The following is a 24,515-nucleotide window of genomic DNA, read 5'->3' as shown; positions in this document are numbered from 1 at the left end:
TATGTATTCAAGTTTATGATGTGTTCATATATATAATAAAAACTTCAAATATAACTTTCTAATTGGATTAGATTATATAAGAAAGTTTAAATTGATACAAAATGATGAACAGAAAATTACAAATAGATTAAATGATTACAAATAGAACAGAAAATTCCTTTTTCTACGGGATAAATGGAGAATTTTGAAGTAAATTTTAACGAACATATGTGGATACTTTTGAAATTTCAATAAACCACTTAAGCTCTTTTGAAAAATCCGTAATAGAAGAACTTATAGGTAAATATAAAGCAATATTTGCCAAAAACACATATGATATTGGCACAGTGAAAGATTATGAAGCCAGAATAGATCCGATAATAGATAAATATTGTTGAAAAGGCTGTACAGAAGCACGATTGAAGACAAAAAAGAAATAGAACAACATTTTTTAGAGTTGCTAAAAAAATTTAATAGAAGAGTCATACAGCCCTTTCGCTTCTCCAATAACACAAGCATATAAATGAGAAGAAGATAAAAGATCAAGATTATGTATAGATTTAAATAAGATAATAACCCTTCAATCACAACAATTCTCACTGATTGAAGATTTAGTAGTAAAAACAAGAAATTTGCAGATTTTTCAAAACTTGATATCAACTCGGCATTTTGGTCGATCCCGTTAAGAATTGAAGATGTAAGAAAAACAGGATTTGTAACTCAAGAAAGACACTTCCAATGGACCTGTTTGCCGTTTGGATTAAAGACCTTGCCGGCTATTTTTCAAAGGATCTTAAGTAATATAATAACAAAACACAGGTTATCAGACTTCACTGTAAACTACATAGATGGCAATTTAATTTTCTCGAAATCTTTTAAAGAACATATGAACCATTTGTCACAATTACTAGAAGCAATAATGGAGGAAGGTTACAGATTGAAACTTTCTAAATGTACATTTGTATTGAACTTGGTCAAATATTTAGATACCGTGATAAAACACAATTCAATTTCTCCAGTAAAAGACAACCTAATCTCAGTAAAAAATTTCCCTGTGTTGAAACACAGAAAAACCGTTAGACAATTCTTAGGAAAAATAAATACAATTTACAATGATACAATTGTATGTAAAAAACAATTTTTATTATTTTTTGTCTTCAATCGTGCATCTGTACGGCCTTTTACAACAATATTTACTATTATCGGATCTATTCTGGCTTCATAATCTTTCACTGTGCCAATATCATATGTGTTTTTGGCAAATATTGCTTTATATTTACCTATAAGTTCTTCTATTACGGATTTTTCATAAGAACTTAAGTAGTTTGTTAAAATTTCAAAAGTATCTACATATGTTCGTTAAAATTTACTTCAAAATTCTCCATTTATCCCGTAGAAAAAGGAATTTTCTGTTCTATTTGTAATTCTTCATTTTGTATCAATTTAAACTTTCTTATACAATCTAATCCAATTAGAAAGTCATATTTGAAGTTTTTATTATATATATGAACACATCATAAACTAGAATACATAATCATGTATTCTTCTGTATCTAATATTTTTGCTTTCATTATTATTAACCCATACAATTGTATGTAAATACAATTTACAATGCATATGTACTTAATATTTGAATAATAGTAGATTCACTACATAATTTGTTACGAAAAGGACAAGATTCATTTGATCAGAAGAATGTCAGAAAGCCTTTGAATATATGAAATATTTTCTTTGTACCCAGTCAGTTCTAACTATTTTTGATCCAGAATTACCAATCCATATATACACAGATGCAAGTTTACGGGGTATAGGGGCTGTGTTTGATGTGTTAACCACAAACAAACAGAACAACAGGAGGAGTCAAAAAACCCGTGGCATACTTTTCAAAGAAATTAAATGAATCTCAAAACAGGAAGAAAGTAATTTATTTAGAATATCTACCTACAAAGGAATCAATAAAATATTGGCAGCACTGGCTCATGGGCAGATCATTCAAAGTTTTTTTATAAGCCATTGGAAAAAATTAATATAAAAGCTAGAACCGATGAGGAATTAGGTGATCTAACTTATTATTTATTAGAGTATAATTTTGAACTAATGTGCTGCCCAGGAAAAGTTAATTTAGAAGCAGACTGCTTAAGTAGAAATCCAGCATTAGAAGCCCATGAAAATGGAGATGACAATTTGAAAATTCTGAATTTATTCAAATTGGGAGATATTCTAGAAGATCAGTAAAGAAACAAAGATTTAAAAGATAACAAAAATGGACTGATCTTAAGAGATACTGTTCTATAAAAAGGTGAGAAAGAAAGAGAAAATTATACTATTGGAAAACTTTTGTAGAAGGTTCATAGAAAAGACGCACCAAAATTTCTGCTACATAGGAATAAAACAGATGCAAAACAAAATAGGGCCACATTACACAGCAAAAAATATATCAAGGAATATAAGGAACATTTGTAGAAACTGTGAGATCTGTATAAAAAACAAATCAAGAGGACAAGATAAGATTGGTCTAATGTTGCATTTAGGTCCTGCAGGAAGGCCTTTTGAAATAGTTTCCATTGACACTATCAGTGGTTTTGGTCGTACACGATCCATGAAGAAATGCATACATCTGCTAGTAGAAAAGTTCACGAGGTTTGTTTATATTTTAATATCGAAAATACAAAACTTCAATGACTTTTATTAAGATAACAAAATATATTGAAAGACAATAATATTGACAGAATGGTACCCAGGAATAAATTCCAAAGATTTCAAAAGCTTCTTAGATAAGAAGAAAATAACAATGATATTTACAGGGGTAAATGCTCCATTTTCCAATGACCTAAATGAAAGACTTAGACCTTGGTAAATGAAATTTGACGTGCAATAAATGAAAAAGGAAAAAATTCTATGTGGACAAGAATAGCACATGATTGTGTAGAGAAATACAATGAAACTGAACACACAGTAACTGGATTCAGTCTAAAATATATGTTGGATGGCACAAAACTTTGATATTACCAAATAAGTTAAAGCAAAAGAAGAAAAACGAAGATTTAGAAAACGATAGGAAAATTGCTCTAGAAAATAGCATAAAATTTCATAAATACAATAAAAATCTATTTAATAAAAACAGAAAAAACTATGAGTTCAATGCCAGAGATATTGAAAATGGAAATCGCCTAAACCGAAAAAAAATAAATGAATTATGAATTGGTCCATACAGAATTTTGAAAAAATATCAAAATTGATATATGAAATTGACACAGATCACAAAAAATCAGAATCAAATATGTTTCATATTACCAAACTTATACCAGCTCTCAGTACTACAGATAACAAGAATAACTGGGACACTTACGTACGACTTCATAAAATTTTGTGGCAAAATTTTTCACTGGAAGGGAGACGTAAGGAAAGTATATTACTTCCTTAATATGATTGAATTTACTGCACAAGTCTGATGGGTTAGTAAGTTAGACATCTGATGGTGCAGGAGATAAAAAGAATAAGAAATTAATAAATATGTGGTGTTTTATTAATAATGACTAATTGAATTAGACTAACAAAAAAATCATTTGTAAATGAATTTGTAAAAATCGTTTGTAAAAGAGGGGAACAAAATAGTGAATAAAAAACTTTGAATGTTGTTTCTTTGGTTTACAGGTAAGCTTTATAATTAATTTCATTAGAAATTGTAAAATTTGTAAATAAATAAAATTTACTTTGGTTTACAGAGAAACACTTCAGTTTAATTATTTATGTTTAACTCCAAGAAAAGAATAAAAGAACTATGATGAAACGTGTGATGAAGAAATGCCCACAGTTCGGAACAGGATTTGCAGTCAATCTTAAAATAATTGACTCAGTCGTAGAATTTAAGTCTTACTCCCCCAGGATTTCAACCTTAACCCTAAAATCAGCCAATAAATTCTACACCATAATAAATGTCCATGCTCCCACCAATGACAAAAACAATCTTAAAAAAGATAGAGAAGAGATGGACAAATTCTGGGAACTTCTTGACCAAACTGCAAACAACATAAATACGACCCACACAAAGATTTTAATAGGGGACTTTAATGCCCAACTTGGTAAAGAACGAAGATATTGTGATATTATCGGAAAATGGCCTGCCCAGAAAAAACTAACAAGAACGTCCAAAGACTTGTCGAATTTTGCAGAAACCATAATATGATCTCAAAATCCACCTATTTTATGAGAAAACCAAACAAATTGAAGACTTGGAAACACCCAGATTGGAAAAAAGGTTATGTAGCTGGTGTAGCCGGTTGGTCTAAGCCGTTCTTCAGCCGTGTCCTGTCAAAAAGATTGGAAAAAAGGGGAATGGCAACTCAATCATGTTGTATGGACCGGAATTATAATGAGATTTAATTTTAAGGAGATTTATAATGTTAAAGTCTTGAGAGGACAGATACTGGATCAGACCATTACTTAATTAAAGTTAAAATAAAATTCACCCTGCATAAAAAGAAAAAACCCAACCTAAAAACAAAAGAGCTTATGATCCACATAAATTAATAAACAATGCCATCTTTGAAGAAACAAATATAATAATAATTTAAAAGAACTGACATCCCAACTGAAAGAAATAGCTGTAGAACTAGCCACAACAAACCCAAGAAAAAAACACTAATGGTAGAATGAAGAATGTGACAAAGCATTCAAAGACCAACACCGGGCTTGGATCAACCACCAAACCCAGAAAACTGAAGAATCTAACCATGAATTCACCAAACAAAGGAAAATAACTCAGAAAATTATAAGAGGAACCAAACGACAAGCCCAAAAAAACTTGATTCAGCAAATAGAAGAAAGTTCCAAGAAAACTAACTCCCGAGACTATTATAAAATTTTTGGTCAGGTTCTTCAAAGATATGAACCACCCACCCTTATGCTGAGACGAAAAAAAGGAAATATGGCCCACACCAATAAAGAAAATGCTGAAATTTTGGCAGAAACCTTCAATAGACTCCTCAACTGTGACGACCCCCCCAGACCTTTTTGAGATTGACACTGAAACTCCAGTTAAAACTTCACCGTTAAATATCAACCCGCCAACAATTCAAGAAGTTCTCGCAACCTTAAATGAAATAAAAAACTACAAAGCAAGCGGAGAAGACCAGCTTTTCGCAGAACTCTGGAAACACTCATCAGTTTATTCAGTCAAAACTTCCCTACATCTATGCCTCGTGAAAATATGGAACGAAGAAAAACTTCCAGAACACTGGACCACAGCCCTCATTCATCCATTATATAAAAAAGGGGATAAAACTAATCCGGAAAACTACAGAGGCATATCTTTCCTGGATTGCACATACAAAATCCTGTCGAGAATCATATACAACCGATACAAAGGCCAACTTGAACTGGAACTTGGGGAATACCATTGGGGATTTAGGCCATGGAGAGGTTGCCCGGAGCAAATAATATCCCTAAAACTTATGATGGACTTACATAAAAGACAGAAAAAACAACTAATAATCACCTTCGTCGACTTTAAAAGGGCCTATGATTGTATACACCGACCATCCATGGTGAATATTCTGAGAAACCTGACCCTAAACTCGTAAACATGATAAAATTAACTTTACCCAGTCCAGAGTGAAATTCAGAGGTGAACTCTCTCAACCCTTCTACATAAAAACTGGATTGAGGCAAGGAGACGGCCTTTCACCACTCCTTTTTAACTGCGCCCTCGAATTTGTCATGAGAAAATGGTATGAAATAAATCCCAAAAATATAAAAATGGGTACTAAGAAAAACTCCATCATCCTAAATTGCCTAGGATTTGCAGATGACCTCACTCTTTTAGCAAATAATATTCAAGAAGCCATAACACAAATCATGAGCCTTCAAAACCTAGCACAAAAGATAGGGCTTCATATCTCTTTCGAAAAAAACTGAACTAATGGCCATAGATCCTCTGGTAATAGAGCACATTACGGTAAACAATCAGAAAATTAAAATAGTAAAACAATTTAAATATCTAGGGGAAATAATAACTTATAATTTAAATGAAAAAGTGACATGGCAAAACAGGACAAATAAAATGATTAAATCCCAAAAATTAACTTGGTCAACATATAACAAAAAAAGCCTTTCTGCTAAAACAAAACTTAAACATTATAAAACTGTAGTTCAGACAGAAGTCACCTACGGATGCGAGACCCTTTTCAAAATCACTCAGAAAAACCGAATTGATAAAATTCTGAAAATAGAGAGGAGAATTGTCAGAATGTGTATCAATAAAAAACACCAAAAAGAAGGCCGATGGTGGATTGTGCCAAATGAGGTGGTGTATATAGAGAAATAGAGCCTGTTACTGATACTATGCGGGAAAAAAAGAATCTCTTTCTTTGGTCATCTCATAAGGACACCGGAAACAAGACTGTCATGAAATATCATTGAAAAGCTCTGGTTCCAAAAGCTAGAAGTAGGATGGATGAAAGAAATTAGAGAAGATACGAAAGAATTGGGAATTTCCCTGACCGACCTACAGAATAAAACTGGAAAAATTACAGAGCTAAAAGACAAAAGCAATAGATTTAAACAAAAGACAGACAAACGACAAAATACAATGAAGAGGGTGTTTACGGATAGAGAAAAGAAAGCAAGATCTGAACGGATGAAGAAATACTGGGCAGCTCGGAAGAGTAAAATAACACGCTTTTCTCAGAAAAGATCCAACTAAAATTGACTTAAGTGGTCCCATGTTGAAGCATAATAATAATAATAATAATAATAATAATAATAATAATTATATATATATATATATATATATATATATATATATATATCCTGAGATATTGCTCTTTTCCTATTTAAAAGCACTTTTTTACATTTCTTTATTGTTTAAAAGATATAAGAAATAAATGTGAAATGATTCATGTAAATTTTATTAACCTACTTTAAAATATTACTAAAATTTAGGATGTTAAAAGTTATGTAAAACTTTATATAGCAGTCTTGTGAAGTAATTGTGGCCTTCAATAATATATTGTATTGGTTACATATTCTATTTGTTTACACATTTATAAACCAATAATGCTATAAAAAACTAATAAAAGGGAAGTTTTTTTTATAAAAAAATTGCATATGGTCAATCGTTTTGACTGCAAGCAATGTAACATCTAGAAGATAAAGCTGAATCAACACTTAATATAATAATAATCATTATTAATTTTCCAGAAAAACAATAATTAATACAATGCTATTATAAATTAACACAGCTTGACAAATGTAGAGTTTTTTTTAGCTGAGTTCTTATACTCTGCTAAAAACAGAAATAATATTCAAATGTATACAAATGTGTAACATCTTCTACAATTCAAGACAAGTAAACCCCCTAATTTTAGTTATAATCTTTTTCTTTTTCTTTTATAAATTTATCTAAGTATCTGGACAACCATGATAATCTGTGATAGCCAAATTTATTGAAACAAATTAAATGCCATTAAAAATAATAATGATCTTAATATGATTTAATATATCTAGATAACTTTTAAATAATAATCTAATATATATTCAGCTGATGGGTTGCTTGACTAGGAATCTGAATTTGGGTGAATAAATAAAAAAAACTGTTTAGAAAGTTGGCAGATGAAATATCTTAAAATATATTTGTGGAGTAGTATCTTATTAGATATCTTGAATTTGTGTCTTGTATTTCCCATTACTAAAAAAGTAGTTGTGTTCTTCTCCTCTAAAGTATATATACATTCACAACCCCAAACCCCCCCAAGTATATAGTAATGTATTTATATGAAATACAGTATATTTTCATTGATTTATAACTAAATTCTGTACTGTTTTAAAACAAATACATAAGTTTTAACACTCAAGCTTATCGTAATTTATTTTCATTATGTATGTAAGCGCACTATTATTATTATTATTTGGCAAAGCTGAAGTTAATACCAATTTTACATTTTGTAAAGAAAATAATGGTCCTGTATATGCTAATTCATACATATTGTTTTATAATAAGAATGCAAAACTTTATTAAGCCTTATACCAAACAAAAAGAAGCTTAAGAAGTTATTATCTCTGTAAACTTTTTGCTTACTTTTCTTGTTCTTCTTCTTTCAAGGGAAATAACATGTTAACTGAATTAATAACAATCTTATTCTTTACTAAAAAGAGAATTTTCATTTCATCTTTGTTACTTAATTTAAGTGGATTATTTTTATATAATACTATTAGTAGTGATATCGAATGGAAAGCTATGCATCATTAATGGTATCCATAAACTCTGACGAGTCAATCAGTTGCTTCATCAATTGGTTGAGGGAAATTTATTTAAACAAGCCCATAGTTTATTGAATATTAGATTCTGAGACTAAATTGTTTATTACTTTAATCTAATTATTTTTGTGCGTATAACTTAATTGAAATTGAATAATATACCAGCTGAATACTACTGCAATGTATTTAAATAAAATTACTTGTATTTTCTACAAGGAAATCAAAATAATTTAATATTATAAATGGTTTATAAATCAACTAAAATAATTTTTAATCTAATTCTTTACGTTTAGGAAAAATACACAATCAGGCAAACGATTGATCAAGCGATACAGCTAGTTTGTTCCCTTTTTCAACCCAGTTTTTTAGCCTACCTCGCAATTCTTCTAATGATTTAGATTTCGCTTTATTAATCCTTTTATATTTGACATCTTTGGGTTTGGTGACTGAACGATGGTTACTCATAACACGATTATAAGTAGTGACATGATTCGGTGGTTCTTGATCTAATCTTTCAAAACTTCCATAAAGTTCTTTTAATCTACCCCTATGCACAGACCAGGAATCTTCTTGATTTTCTGTATGAGTCGCTTCATTTCCTGAAACGGGTTCAGCATCTGTATCTTCTTCTACACTGTACACGGTTTCAAGTATTTCTGGTCTTCTTAAAAAGCCATTACTTCGTCGTAATGATGAATATTTTCCACCAGATGGCATCTCTACGGCATCAGAAACACTACGTACAACAGTAACTCCTTCAGGTAGTCCATGGAACGGTCTGAAATTTATTAAAATTCAGTTAATTACTCAATTAGAAATAGAAAAGACATAATGGTATAATATTTTTGCAATATTTATCAAAAATTTTAGGGAATAAATAATTGTAACTATCAACTTTCACAAAACAAAATAAATTTTAATGGAATCAGTTGACTTAAGATCATTTTGCTTTAGTCTCATACTCTCACCAAATAAAGTTTAAAATTTAGAAAAAGCTATGTGGAAGTCATAGAGATGATTTCAGACCTTGTCTTTAGAAAGAATGTTAAGTGAGCAACTTGAACCTAAACATCATTCATCTTATTAGAGCACATTTTTATATAATTTTTCATTTTGAAAATAACATTTACTATTAAATAACATTTTTTTTTATTATAAGCTTTATAGAAACTACAAAGTTTGCTATAAGACAGTGAAAAATATGGTGTATCATTTTGTTTATTAAAATTTTAATTAATTTTTCAAGTTTTCAAAAGCTGAGTTGGTGTAATATTAATAATTTCATACAGAACATCATTTACAAAAAGTTCCCAAGGTTTTCAGGGATATATAATTTGATTTTTAACTACATTTAAGATTCTGTGCATTTTAAACTTTTAAATATGCATTTTAAAAAGCTACTCTTTTTGTATGTTATTGGTTTTTGATACTTATTTAATGTTAGTAATTAATGAAAAGTTTCTGTTTATTTTCTAGCATTAAATTAAAAATATATTATTATTATTAGCTTTTATGACCGCATAGGATCACTTTAGTCAGACCATTATCCAAGTGTCTTCAATTAAACTGTTTGAACCTTTGAGCCTTCTGGTTCTCCCAGTACTGTTTCATTCATTCGGATCTTTGTACCCTTTCTAATGTTGAAAATGTTCGTGTTGTGAGTGTGTTTTTGTTCTTGATTTTATTGTTTAATTTTATCTTATCTGTTGTCTCCTGGTGTAAGGCCAATTTCCTTCAGATCCTCTCTTATTTGTCCAATCCATATGTATCCTGTCTTGGTGTTTTTTGAGTAGAGATTGTACTGTACTAATTGTTTCAGAAGTCCTGAATCTTGCATCCTAATGATATGTCAAAAGAATCCTAGTCTCCTTTTACGGATGGTATCAGTGATGGGTTCTAACTGTTTGTATATGACTTTGTCGGGCACAATCCACCACTGTCCGTCTTTCTGGTATTTTTTAGTGATGCAGGTTCTTCCATTTTTTCTTTCAGTTTTCTGGAGTTTGTCTGTCTTTGATTGTTCATTGAAGTGGAAGAGTGTTTCTGCTGCATATGTGGCTTTGGTTTTATAACTGTGTTGTAATGTTTTATTTTTGCGTTTATTGATAGGCATTTTTTATTGTAAGTGTACCAGGTTAATTTTTGAGCTTTAGCTAATTTATTTCTTATTTAGATTGAGGTTTTTCATTTAAGTTGTTTGTTACTATTTCTCTGAGATATTTAAATTGGGTTACTATTTTGATTTTATTACTGTTTACGTTTACTTCTTTTAATCGTGTTGGTTTTTGGAGCATAATTTTTGTCTTTTCAAATGACAATTTGAGACTAATTTTATTTGTAATGTTTTGAAGTTCTAATATCTGTGATTTAGCTTCATCTGTTATTTGTTAGCAGTGCCAAGTTGTCGGTGAAACAAAGACAGTTTCGTTTTGATTTTTTGGTCTATTTTTACTTTTGGAGGGCACTTTGAGCCATTCTCTCATTACCATTTCTAGAGTGCAGTTGAATAGTGGTGAGAACCTATCGCCTTGGTGCAGTTCTGTTTTGATCTCAAATGGTTCTGAGAGCTAGCCTCTGAATTTTACCTTCAACTTAGTGTTTGTGAGGGTCAGTTTTATCATATTTATTAAATTGATATGTAGTCCGAGGTGTCTTAGAATTTTTAGTTGGCGTTCTCTGTGGATACAGTCATAAGCTTTTTTGAAATCTATAAATGTTATCATCATGTCCCTGTTTCTTTTCCTGTTGAAATCCAATATTAGCTTGAGAGTCATAATCTGGTTTGAACAGCTACTGCAAGGTCTGAAACCTCCCTGATATTTTCCTAGTTCTTTTTCGAGTTGTGAACCGATCCTGTTGAGTATGATTCTTGAAAGAATTTTGTATGTTGTGTCTAGGAATGAGATTCCTTTGTAATTGTTATGGTCTATTTTATTTTGCCCCTTTTTTGTGTAGTGGATGGATGAGGGCTGTTGTCCAGTTTTCTGGTAGTTCTTTTTTGATCCAGATGTTGACAAGTTGTTGATGAAGGGCAATTTTTGCTGATCTTCCTGCATGATTCCAGATCTCTACAAAAATCTGATCTTTTCTCACTGCTTTGAAATTTTTAATTTCACCCAGTGCTTGGTAGACTTCTTTTATTGTAGGAGAGTTGATGTTTTCTTGTGATGTTATTATTGGGGTGTTGAAGTTTAGGAGTTCTGTCGGCTTTTTGCAATTTAGGAGTTTGTTGAAATATTTAGCTAGGATTTCCACGTTGTCTTTATTGTTATGGGCCAGTTTACCGCTTTCATTCTGTATTAGTAGGATTGGGGGTGTGTACTTTTAGGGAAATTTGTACTTTTTGAGCTGATTTTGGAAGGTTTTGTAGTATAAATATATACTAACAGAATAAAAAAAAATTAAAACATTTTTCAAACCATTCTAATAACAACAACAGGAATGTAAATTATATAATTTACAATTTTTAATAATGTTAACTCTCACCCTAGTTTTTGAATTTGCATAAAATTATGGGATATTTTACATGCATATGCTATATAAAAAATATTTATTAGGTGCTGACTCACAGATAACATATCACCTCTACTTTACTATCACCAAACAACAGCGGATCAAGTATATACAAAAGGTAAACATCTTGTGTATTATTAAAAAAAAGTAAAAAAATAAAATAAAATTACCTAACTGTATATTATGATAATTATACCCTAAGCATATCTTTGATGAAAAACTTGACATGGTTTGATATGTAACTTAAGATAAATAAACCATTTTTTTATATAATTAATCTTTTTTTCATCAATTCACTTTTCTACTGATACTTTCTTACTTATACACTATTACTATTCTATAATGATAATTTCAAACCAATAAGAAATAACTAACCTCACATACAGGATTTATTGGATAGATGAATACCAACAAGTTCTATAAATCATTTGCTTATAAAACCATATCAAAACCAAAGAAAACTATTTACACTCTTTCAGGAACATAGTAATCCTATTGAATTATAAATTTTTCCTATTCTGTTTTCAAAAAAAGTAAAATAGTAGTTTTTTTAAATCTTACTCAGGTGAATTTGAAAGACGAATAATTATAATTCTGTTGGAGATAATGTTACATCTGATTTTACTTTTCAGATATGTGTAATATTGCTGTCACATGAATAGAATTCCCATTAATGATATTATAGTAAAATTTCTGGAGATTTTATTAGATGGCAAGCTCTCTTGATATGATTAAATAATTTTGTTAGCAAAAGAATAAAACCATACCGTTTTGCTTTACAGTGTCTTAATAAAACATCTTTATTCAGTTGAAATATTAAATATTAAAAATTCATGAAGGGTCAAAATAGAAAGTGTAAATGTTCTTCTTAATGTATTTTTATCTTAAATGTTTTTAATATGTCATTACCATATAACTTATTATTTAAATTTACACACCAAAATTTTAACAAATCTTTCTATAAAAAAAATTGTAATTTAAATATAAAAAAAATTTGTTAATGAAACCTATTTAATCATAGCTAGGACAGCAACCAGGTAAATACAAAATTTACCAGAAAAATACAAAAGTACTAGCTTAAGTAAAACAAAATTCTCATAATTAATTTCTTGGTCCATAAATGTTTTTATAAATATCTTAAAATATATTCAAGTATTTAAATTTAACTTTTACATTATTATTTTCTTTATTCTTGACTCACTCCTTTGTATTTAATTTTAATCTTTATATATATATATATATTTTATTCCTTATATTTTTTGTTCTGTTTTGGTTATTCTATCCACAGAAAATAAATATATAGTATGATATGAAACACAAAGCATATAAAGATATAAAAATGATAATAATAATACAAATCACTAAAAAATAAACTAAATCAATTTATAGGAAACGAAAATGGATAAAAGAATATTTTTGTAGAGAATATTAATAAAATAATACTAAAAAGAATATTATTAAAAAGAATACCAATTTCATTAAAAAAAGGAAAGGAAGAAATATAAACTTATATTATTATTATACTATGTATAACTATATTAATAAAAATAGAAATAAAATAGTTATTGTTTAAAATAATAAAAATTGTAGTATATCTTTTAGAGTAATAAATAATTTAGCAAAATATTTAAAACTATATTAAAATTTTATTGTATCAAAATATAAATTTAATAGTGGTGGCATATTTAAAATTAATTGAAATGAATATATATTAAAAAGAATTTAAACAAGATTTTTAACATTTATTTTGGGTAAACAAGATTTTTGATATCCAGAAAAATACATCGGTGAAACGGCAAGTATTTTAACAGAGACTTTTAGAACATTTGATATCATATATAAGTAAAAGAAAAATTTGTTCAAATGTTGCTGATCACCTCCATTACACATAAACATAAAATAACAAATATAGAAAACAATTTAGAAATAACAATAAATTTGAATATTTATAAAAATGTAATGTTTACATTTTAAATGTAAATACTCATTTGTAAATGAACAAGTGATGTATGAAAATAGTTAGTTGTTTAAATTGCTGTCTCCGTCTTGATAGTTGACTAAATTATTACCAATTTTAATTGAATTGATCATGACAACTATCAGCTGTAATTGACAAAAGGTAATGTTCTTCCCCAGGATAATATTTAAATAACTGACGATGAACGGATGGATTTGAAAAGTACATATGGAAATTGGTAAGTTTACGTTTTATAACCTTGCTATTAATTTGGTATGTTTAGAAAGGTTTTTTTTGGTAATTTTATATTATAAATTTAATATTTTAAAGTAGGTAAACAAAAAAACATTTACCTGTAATCATCATCTTCCATAATGACTGCACTATCACTATCATTGAGGGAATCAAAATTTGTTTCTTCATTACATTCTAAACCGGCTTCTGAAAGTCTAGCTTGAAGTTGACGAATAGCTTTTTGTTGTCGTGATATTACTAATTCTCGTTGTGCTAGAGCTGTACTAATTTCCCGTTGTTTTCTACATAGACGAGCTTCAAATAATAATAATTGGGAAGAAAGTAATCGTAACTGATCCATTCTTTCTTGACAAATCTGTGCCATAACTTCTTCCTGCAAGTGACAAAGAAAAACAATAGAAACGTATTAACACAGATTTTAATATGATAAAATTATAAACTAAAATTTCTTACTGCTGTTTAAAACCTTTATAAAAATATGATAAAACTGAATAAAAAAACAAATTATGAAAATTTAAGGAAATACAACAGCTCACTTTACACTTGTACATTTGTAATAATATCCTTATTGAAAAAAAAAATCAAAATATTCTTTACTTCTTGAAGCAGATATCCACAAATTTAGAAAAGAGTCGCACTTACATCTATTTAAAACAAATTTACATCATTTCCTCATTATGGCATTAATATGACTTTGGTAGTATTAAAATCATTTAAATTAATTCTCAGCACCATAAAAAATGATTCTGTTATGTGAAACATTTTTTATCAATGTTTGATAAATTTTATCATTGAAATTATCATTTAACATTATCATTTTTACTGAAACATAAAAAAAATTATTATTGCCAGCAACAGTCTTTTAAAGAATGTTTATATTATACACTGATATTAAACAAAGAAAAAAGAAAGACTTTATTTTTTATCCATCTAAAGAATTTACTCTTTTGTCATCTATTATGGGGGGGATAGCCATTCTGTAGGGTTAACCTCTAATGTTACATGATTTATATATAATACTTCATGGTCTTAATATTTCCTTTATTAACTTAAAATTTATATTCAATTATAGTTGATTTGACTAATAAATTTATTTCCAGTTGTTTACACAATTGTCTTGTGTGTCTACTCACTAGATTTTACAGCATTTGTTTTTTGTTATTAATTTTTTTAAGTGGAATCAACTCCTGTAGTCATTAGAAACAGATAAATCCCAGCAGCATGCAATTTGGGTTCAGCATATCATCTTTGTTACAAAGAGATTTCATCATCGTCATCATCATCATCTGGAGTTTGCACGGCATAATGCGATCTGCCTTACCCTGTCCCAAGTCTTCTCCTTCATCCCCTTGTAGTGCTCTAAGTGCTCTTAGTGCACTAAGAGCACCATAATGCATTTTATGACCAATTTATGATTTTATTTCTGTTTATTTAACAAATCTTTGTTAGCAGATTTTCAACACTTTCCTACTGTTCATATTTTTGTGTTTTATTAGCAGCTTTAATCTCTTGTAAACAAATACTTTTAATTTTTTTTAACGAAGTGATTTTCTTTTATATTTTATTATTTTAAGTACATCATCAAGTTTTTGTACGAGATCATTTATATATTCAATATATATATATATATATATATATATAGGCGCGGTTCGTAAACCCACCTTTTTTTATGGAAATGTGACATATCCGTGTCCCACGGTCCATCAAATGGAAGAAAAAAACGTAGTTTCTAACAAAATTCGAAGTATTTTTTGAAAGTATTTATAAGACTTTATTATAAATCTAATTGAACTAAAATATAATGTTTTCACGATTATTTTTTTCCCATTTTCATTTGTCTTAGGTTAGGTCATGTTTTAGAACTGTAAGCATAGTTTGTTGATTTCGCCGTGCCGTCCATTTCTGCGGAAATGCACCATAAGTGCATTATGGTGCTAAGAGCACCATAAGTGCTCTTTTTCTTTATTCCTTCTTATTACTTTCTCATTCCTCACTTTTTCTGTCCATCTTACTTTCACCATTCTTCTTGGATCCACATCTCAAAATACTCAATTCAGCCTTCTCCCTCGCTCTTATCATTCACGCCTCACCTACATATAACAAAACATTCCATACATAGGATTTGGTTAATGTTTTCTTTAACTCAAGTCCAAACTTTTACTACATTACATAGTAATTTCCTCTTCTTATTGAGAAGGCTTCCTTTGCCAGAGCTTTTCCAGTCCACTATAACCATAGTAACCATAGTCCCTAAACAACTGTAGTTTTTTACTTTTTCTATACTTCCTTCACTTGTCCTTACCAATAAATCCTCTTTGTTGTTTACTTCCAGTACTTTAGTTTATCTTAATTTCATACTCTTTCATTTCTTCCTCTAGGCCTGTTAATAATCTTCCAAGTGTGTGTGTGTGTGTGTCATCAGGTAGAATTACTATATCATCAGAAAACCTAATGCAGCTTATCTCATGTCCTCCTATTTTATCTCATTCCCTCTTCTCTTTCTTCTAATAAATTCCTTATTATATCTTCAATGAAGATGTTGAACAGTGTCAGTGAAAGGTGCCCAACTCCTCAGGTGTCCTTGCCTAACTCCTTGACCTAGACCCTCCCAGTCAGTCACATTGTTACTTACTGTTGCTGTTGTTGTTGCTGTTTGTCTCATTATAATTCTTTAATTAACTTTCTGTCTTTCCATTCTACTTTTTTCTGGATAAGAATCACCATCATTTTCTCCCGTTTATTCTAGCAAATGTCTTTCTAAATCTATGAAATTCAAAGCCATCCTCTTCCTCTCTCTAAAATCATATTCTGAAAAAAGAAACAATTTATACTTCTATCAAACCTATTTTCTTTTTACGCACACAATACTTTAGCTTATAAGAAAGAGCCTTATTATGTTTCTGTTTCCATTTTTAGCAAATTACAAAACCACTTAAAATTCTTTCTAGCAATTATTCTAAAATACAGTTAAAAGATTTTATTTTACAGAAATTATATTAAAATGTCAAAATTTTTTAATAGTAGGAATTAAAAAGTAAAAGATAATCAATTTTCTGCAACCTGTTCAATGTGAACATAAATATCTGTTGCAATAATTTTCAATAATGCCTTCCACTTTATTTTAATAATATTTGAAGTTAAGTGTACTACATCCTTTGGGTATGTTAAGTCCTTCTATGGTTCTATATGAAAAACTGTCAACTTTGTTTAAGACAACTGTTAAAATGTAAATCTTTAATAATGTTTAATCTAATTAACTTTAAATTATTTTGTTATTGCTTTTTGTATTTAGTATCTTAATGTATTTACTTTAATATTATTTCACATGTTTATATTTAAAATAATTAATATAGACAAATTTTTATTTAAACTAAAATTTATAAATTTCTTACATGGACATTTATTCTATAATTAATTGTGTATGCTGTGAAGCGGCTCTGATTAAGATTTTATCATAGTTTCCTTTGAACCATTCAGCCAAATGCTGAGAGAGTTCCTTTTTTTATTCATGGAATAGCATATCTCCCTTATTCTGAAATTATATAGATATATTATAAGTTATTATGCATTGATCAAAATAAAAAATGTATTTATTTATTTTATTTTATCCTGATTTCCCTTTTTTAGGGTACTACTTCCTAAGATATTTCAGTTGTGAACCATCAAATTACAAGGAAATGCAGTTTATCATCTTCCCCAAAACTGTTTATTACTATTCAGATTATGAGGTTTTTAAATGTACAAACTATTTCTTTAAATACTATTGGCAGTTTATTTGTTCTTGTTCTTTGAGTTTATAAAATGTAATTTTTTTTGTTGAGATAACATTGCCTCACAGCAGGCTTTTATCAATTACAATTTAATGATTGTCTTATACAAAGCTGACAATTCTTCATACAGAACTATTGAAAGGACTTGACATAATGAAAGGATGAGATACGCCAGTGATGAAATCTTATTAAAACTAACTATATTTTTTTTTGGATTGCAGCCTGGGTTTAGCAGCATCAGAAATAGGTATCATTACAAGAATATTAATCACTCACATCAGTAAGTATTAGATATATTTCTGAAGTAAGTATCTTTTTTTTTCTTTATCTTTTTATTTTGTTGGGTTTGTAATAGTATTTACAATAGTTCTATCTATAATTACTATTACGTACCACAACAATTGTCCAGATTATTTCATACTTTGTCATTGTGCAAATTATTTAATACGTTTTCATTAGTTGATGAATATTTACAAATTCTCACCAAACAGTTTCTGTAGTCTTCCAATAAAATTCAAGCTAATTTATTTTGACAAATTATGGGAGGCAGCTTTTGATTGTTTGGAAGTGAGATTCTGTATACATAATTTTTGTTTTATGTTATGTTATATTCCCCTTTAAATTTCTCCTTTTCTCAGCAGGAGAGCTACAAAACATTGTTTGTCAGACTTTACTAACTGCTTTGGTAATCATCTGTGATGATGATCTATGATGATTTGTTATAGGTAATGAGGCACACATCACTCCAATATGTACCCAACAAGTAACGCTTTCACTCTGTTCATGAACTGGCTATACAGTGAATATATATCATTTCTCTCAGGTAAAGAAAATTCAACTATATCTCAGCTGATTTACATGCATCCCTTCTTTTACATAAAAGGCTGGGGCAGAAAGTACAAGGTAAACAATTAGTATTAATCCTTTCTGTGGAAAACAATACATACAAGTCTTTTTAAATAATATCTGACTGTAGGTTGTGAAAAAAATTGCCTGCTTAATGGCTTTCTCTCCTTATAAATAATGATGTTACACACTTAATCCAGCAAACCTTTTATTTCCTAAAACATTTTTTATAGTCCTCTTTTGGAATGGCTAGCATTGTACTGCCAACCTCAGTAAGTGCTGTGGCAAGGGTATGAAGCACTTGTGGCAAGTGTCTAACTTGTGTCTCCCCATAACCCAATAATGACAAAAGAAATTAAAAATGTTAATGTAACAAGTTAACTTTTACTAAATACGATATATTAAATACTATTAACTTCATCAAAATGAGTTGCCTGTATGTACAATAATGTATCTGTCAGGGTATTTGCATAAATAAGTAATCTTATTTACAAAATAAAAATCTGTTCTTAATAAGAACAGATTTTTATTCATATTCAATGATAACAAAATAAAAGAAATACAAAACATAGGAATATGTTATACGAGGTGTTACCCAAAAGTTTGGGGAATTTTACCATAAAAATAAAATAGCTTACCATAACTTATAATTTCCACTGTCTCCTTCAAAATAATCTCCTTGGACATTGATACAGTGATTCCAGTGTTTTTCCCATGATTCCATGCATCCCTGGAAGTCTGCAGGTGTAAGTGTTCGAAGCACATTCTGCGTTTCTTCCTGAATCTCCTCAGTTATGTTAAAATGACGGCCTTTAAATTGAAATTTTATTTTCGGAAAGAGAAAAATGTCGCACGAGGCAAGGTCAGGCGAATAGGGTAGGTGGGGAATCACTACTGTTTTTTGGAAGCCAAGAAATTCTGAATGGCTAGCGATGTGTGCGCGGTCGCGTTGTCATGGTGCAGAACCCTGCTGTTGTTACCCAACAGTCTGAACGTTTGTGCCTAATGCTTTCACGTAACCGCTTCAAAACTTCACAATAGAATATCCCATTGAGAGTTTGACCAAGAGGAACAAATTCCTTATTGATTATGCCTTTGATGTCGAAAAAAACAATCATCATGGTCTTCATGCTGTTGCTGTTGCTGCGAAATTGGCGTGCTTTTTTTGGCCATGGTGAACTTGGCGATTTCCACTGCGACGACTGCTGCTTAGTTTCAGGGTCAGACCCGTACAACATGTCTCATCACCGGTTATGATGTTGGAGATGAAGTTAGGGTCATCTCTTGCTGAATTTTACAATTCACTACAGACAGCTATGCGATTTTGTTTCTGGTTGCTGTTCAACAGTCTCGGTACGAATTTTGCAAAAATGCGTCTCATGTTCAAATTGTCCGACAAGATGGATTGCACGGACCCATATGACATTTGTACGATTGTACAAACAACATGGATTGTTTGTCTACGATCTGCAACAATAGCTTCTCGCACTTTCGCTATGTTTTCCGGTGTTGTGCTTGTTGATGGTCTTCCTGAACGCTCATCGTCATCGACTGTCGTTCGTCCATCTTTGAATCGTTTGTACCACAAAAAAGTTTTACTTTTACTCATAGCATTGTCACCAAATGCTTCCACAAGCATGCGATGGGTTTCCGCACCAGTTTTTTTAAGCATGAAGCAAAATTTGATGCAGGTTCTTTGCTCTTTAAAATCTGGCATTTAGAACTTCGCTGAAGCAGTAAAACACAACGTTACACAACCGCACGAAAGTCAGCAATGCATCCTCTCACCGTCACAGCTGTTGGAATACCGATTCACAAAGAGCCATTCACTGTTAGCCACATCTAGGGGCAGCAGGTCGTAACCCACCGGGTTGGTCTAGTGGTTAACGCGTCTTCCCAAATCAGCTGATTTGGAAGTCGAGAGTTATAGCGTTCAAGTCCTAATAAAGCCAGTTATTTTTACACGGATTTGAATACTAGATCGTGGATACTGGTGTTCTTTGGTGATTGGGTTTCAATTAACCACACATCTAAGGAATGGTCGAACTGAGAATGTACAAGACTACACTCATACATATCATCCTCATTCATCCTCTGAAGAATTATCTAAACGGTAGTTACCGGAGGCTAAACAGGAAAAAGAAAGAAAGAAGGGGCAGCAGGTCGTACCAGCAATGGTTCGCGCGCGAAATTCAAATTCCCCGAACTTTTGGGTAGCACCTCGTATAATAAAAAAAATAAAACAGTTCAGCATATCTTATAAAGTAATTTTTCTCACTTCTTCATTTGCAAACACAACTATTATATCGTCATAATTTAATGTTTTGGCAACATCTTTTTTAATTGATATTATAGACATGTTTGTTAATCGTTCTTGTCCAATAGAAGAACGACAGTACAATTTTACAATTTTTAATTTGCTAAATGAACATTCTCAGAAAGCTGTTGTTACAGGCATTGTTATGAAAATTCTTAATTCTATGTCTAAATTTGGATACATGTTTTGCAATGAGAGTTTGTAATTTCTTTGCAAGATTTGAAATGCATACATACCTAATTATCCATTCATACATAATTTTCAAAAACTTCCACAGATTGATATTTGAAACTCTCAATTTCACATACAAATTCTGGGGCATCTAAGTTGCTATTATATTTCAATGCTGGGTCTGTTGTACATCATTTAAGATCATCTAGTGGCATGATTTTTAAAGTGTGTACATTTAAAAAACTGAAGTCGTTGCGACCTCTTACAAAGCAATTAATAAATTTTTGAGTTGTATCATATTATATCTAAAACTTCACATATTCTTTTTTTAGTAATGCACTTTCATTAATGAAATATATCTATACATTCACTTTCTTGTGGACATGAAAACTTTAGTAGTTTTCCACCAATCACTTCTAAATTGAAACACAAAATATAATGATCCAAAATCTCAGTCGAGTTTGTTAAAATCAGACCATGGGAGTAGAAATGGGAGGGCTTTTTTGAAAAAACAAAATATCGCTATAACTTTACTATTAAGTAAAATACCGAATTCGTTTAAAGTTCCTACTATTCTTTGGATAAGGGCTTAAAACTTATGTAAGTAAAGTTTTTTGATATCACCAACCAATGGCCCAGGTGGTGGAAGAAATGAGGTTTTGAAGAAAAAAATCATACCTCCCTTAATAGGCACAGCATTACGGGAGAGAAATAATTAACTTGATTTTTCTTATGACTTTCAATATGTTGCACAATAATAGGATCATAATGACTAATTAATTCTATCGTGTTCAGAAATTTTCCACATTTGAGATGACCAATTTTTTCACAAGTTCCTCTCAAAGAGTCATTATCTTTTACACACTGCAGAGTGGCATCCAAAATAACTTTTAAAATATGGCTCCACTTTTCTTTTTCTTTTAAAATTCATATTAATTTGATCATTTATAATTTGTAATTGATCATTTATAAAACCACCTTTCTTAAAAGTTTTCCATTCTATATACATTTTTTTATGATATAATGAATTTTCATGACATGGTAACATATGATTTAAATGCTGCCAGTTTCAAAACCCTGCAATGGTCTGTACATTCTGATTTTTTCCAAAAATAATACATGGGAAACAGAACAGTGCATCTTTTTGCTTGCATTATATAAACCAATTTCTGATTACTTGTTCTCCGTTTGACATAGTTTTTACAAACCATTTTTTATCAAAATGCCTATTTTCTCTATCAGGAACTTAAATTATCGCACAACTCTGGTCCATGTTGAACAAATATTTGTATGTTACTATTAGTTAAGTGCCATGTGCGATCATTGAAATCTGTTATTTTTGCATTATTATCAATATTTTCTAATTTAACATCAACCATATAATTATCATCATTACATGTACACACTGCTTCTCGATTTCCTGGTTTTGAAGTTCAGTTGTACTCTTTTCTTCTGTTTCAATTTGAAACATGACTACTTGTAGAAGTCAGATTTAATTCAGTTGTTAAGCTTGAATGAACTAGAGGTGTAGATGATTTTTTAAGAAAAATATCAATCGGATTTATGTTTTTCTTAATATTTTCAATCTTCTGTTTTCTTATTTTTTTAAATTGTGAACTGGACGGTTTTCTGGTGGCATATTATTTACCACAGAAGTACCTTATTTTACCATAGAAGTGTTTTTTAATTAAAATTTGTGTTATTAATATAATTATTTACAGTACTTAGTCAGTATGCCATGTTGAATACCATGTTAAATATAAATGTTGAATATAAACAAAATTATATTTCTTTTCCAATATGTTTTGTTCCACAAAAGAGAGAAAATATATAAAAATAATTATGACAAAGCAACAACACAGCTGATCTCATGTACCAGGAAGTAGGAGTGTAAGAAAGAGAGGGAGTGTGATGCGCATGCAATAATACGTGTCTGTCTAATTGGTCAGGAGATGAAAAACGGCCAGAGACAATCAGTGTTGATTCATTTAGATTAGAATATATAAATAAATTAATTAATAAATAATTAATTAATAAATGATATAAATAAATTTTAAGTGATGTATTCTTGAGTTTTGTGTTTCTAAGTTTGTGATATACTGTGCACTTTGATAGTAGTTTTGAAAGTACTGTATAATCTTCTTTCATGAAAAAAATTGGTAATATTTGAGAATGTCAACTAATACACATCGATTGGTGTATATTAGCTTTACATATTTTTCTTTCAATAGGCGATATTTTTAATTTTGTTTTGTGTTTTATATATATCTTTTGAATTATTCATGTATTTAATTTAAGTGCAATCAAATAATTTACCTGCGCTTTAACTCTCCGCCTCCAGATCATTAGCTGTAATGCTTGAAGCCTGTGTCTTTCTCTTAACTCTTTAATCATCTTTCTTGCTTCCTCCAACGTAGCAACTTCACTTTCTTCATCCCCTCCACTGAAAAATCATTCAACAATTTTATAATTGAATTGTTTCTGTTATTTGTCTTTCTGTGAGTGTATTGTTTGATAATTTAAGAAGAATTTTTATTATATATCATAAAAAAATAATTAACTAATATTAATAATTAATATTGTAAATAACTCTTGTTAACAGCTGGAGTATGTTTTTAATTAACTAATCATATGTGTATTACTCTTCAAAGTTAAATAAAATCTATCAAAAGTGAGAAAATAATATTCTATCAACAGAGAGATGAAGGTCTGAGAAAGGCTAAGATAAGAAATAGTGTTGAATCTTTCTTAGTTAAGTAAAGCCCTCTCATATCTGGATAAAGTTGGTTCATTGGTTATTGAAGCAATTCAGGCATAAAAATATGAACTAACACTAATCTAAATCATTAAATAATAACACAATTGCAATAAATAATCTCTTCCTCAATAAATTAGGAAAAATAATTTGGCCAATTTCCCCTAATCAACATTCACTGTTCTGGTGAAAAAATTAGACTACTTAATCATTTGACCTAACCTTACATCTCAGTATTTTTAAAATTTCAGCTTTTTATTTTGCAGTTAAAATCTAAATTTAAGCTTAAATATTTTTAATTTTGCAGTTTAAAATTATAATTGCTATTGAATTTAATTTTAATTTTTGTATTAATAATTATTTTATTCTATTTCTTAATTGTATTAAATATTCAGAAGCTGTTTCTAGTCTATAGAACTTTCTAAAAAATGTAGCTTTCTATTCATAAGTTTTCTGACTGTCTAGCACATGAATATTATTCTGTCATTGTTTGTTATTATTCTTTAGATTAGTTAATTGCCATACTATGAAATAGTTTGAATTCATGAGAATTTAAATTAAAAAAAATGTTTTTTTTTGTAAATTTCCCATGTGTTTAGAAATAATGCAACAATACTAACATTCTTTTCATTACATTAGGCATATAATATGGATGTCAATAACTTAATTATTACCCCATTATCGCAATAGCAATAA

General features: G+C 29.6%; 1 protein-coding gene across 1 annotated transcript in view; it reads right to left on the bottom strand.

Moving 5' to 3' along the window:
- LOC142327689 (uncharacterized) overlaps positions 1-24,515 on the bottom strand; it is a 497,714-nt gene that overhangs the window by 14,797 nt on the left and 458,402 nt on the right. Inside the window, exons 2-4 of the mRNA XM_075370936.1 lie at positions 23,381-23,507; positions 14,059-14,333; positions 8,610-9,013 (exon numbers count right to left, since the gene is read on the bottom strand). Of these exons, the coding sequence (XP_075227051.1) occupies positions 8,610-9,013; positions 14,059-14,333; positions 23,381-23,507 (806 nt within the window). The remainder of the gene's footprint in view (positions 1-8,609; positions 9,014-14,058; positions 14,334-23,380; positions 23,508-24,515) is intronic.

Source organism: Lycorma delicatula, chromosome 7, assembly GCF_047948215.1.
Source record: "Lycorma delicatula isolate Av1 chromosome 7, ASM4794821v1, whole genome shotgun sequence".
NCBI classification, from domain to species: Eukaryota; Metazoa; Arthropoda; class Insecta; order Hemiptera; family Fulgoridae; genus Lycorma; species Lycorma delicatula.
The sequence above is the reverse complement of the archived record's forward strand: the minus strand, read 5'-3'. Positions and strand labels throughout refer to the sequence as shown.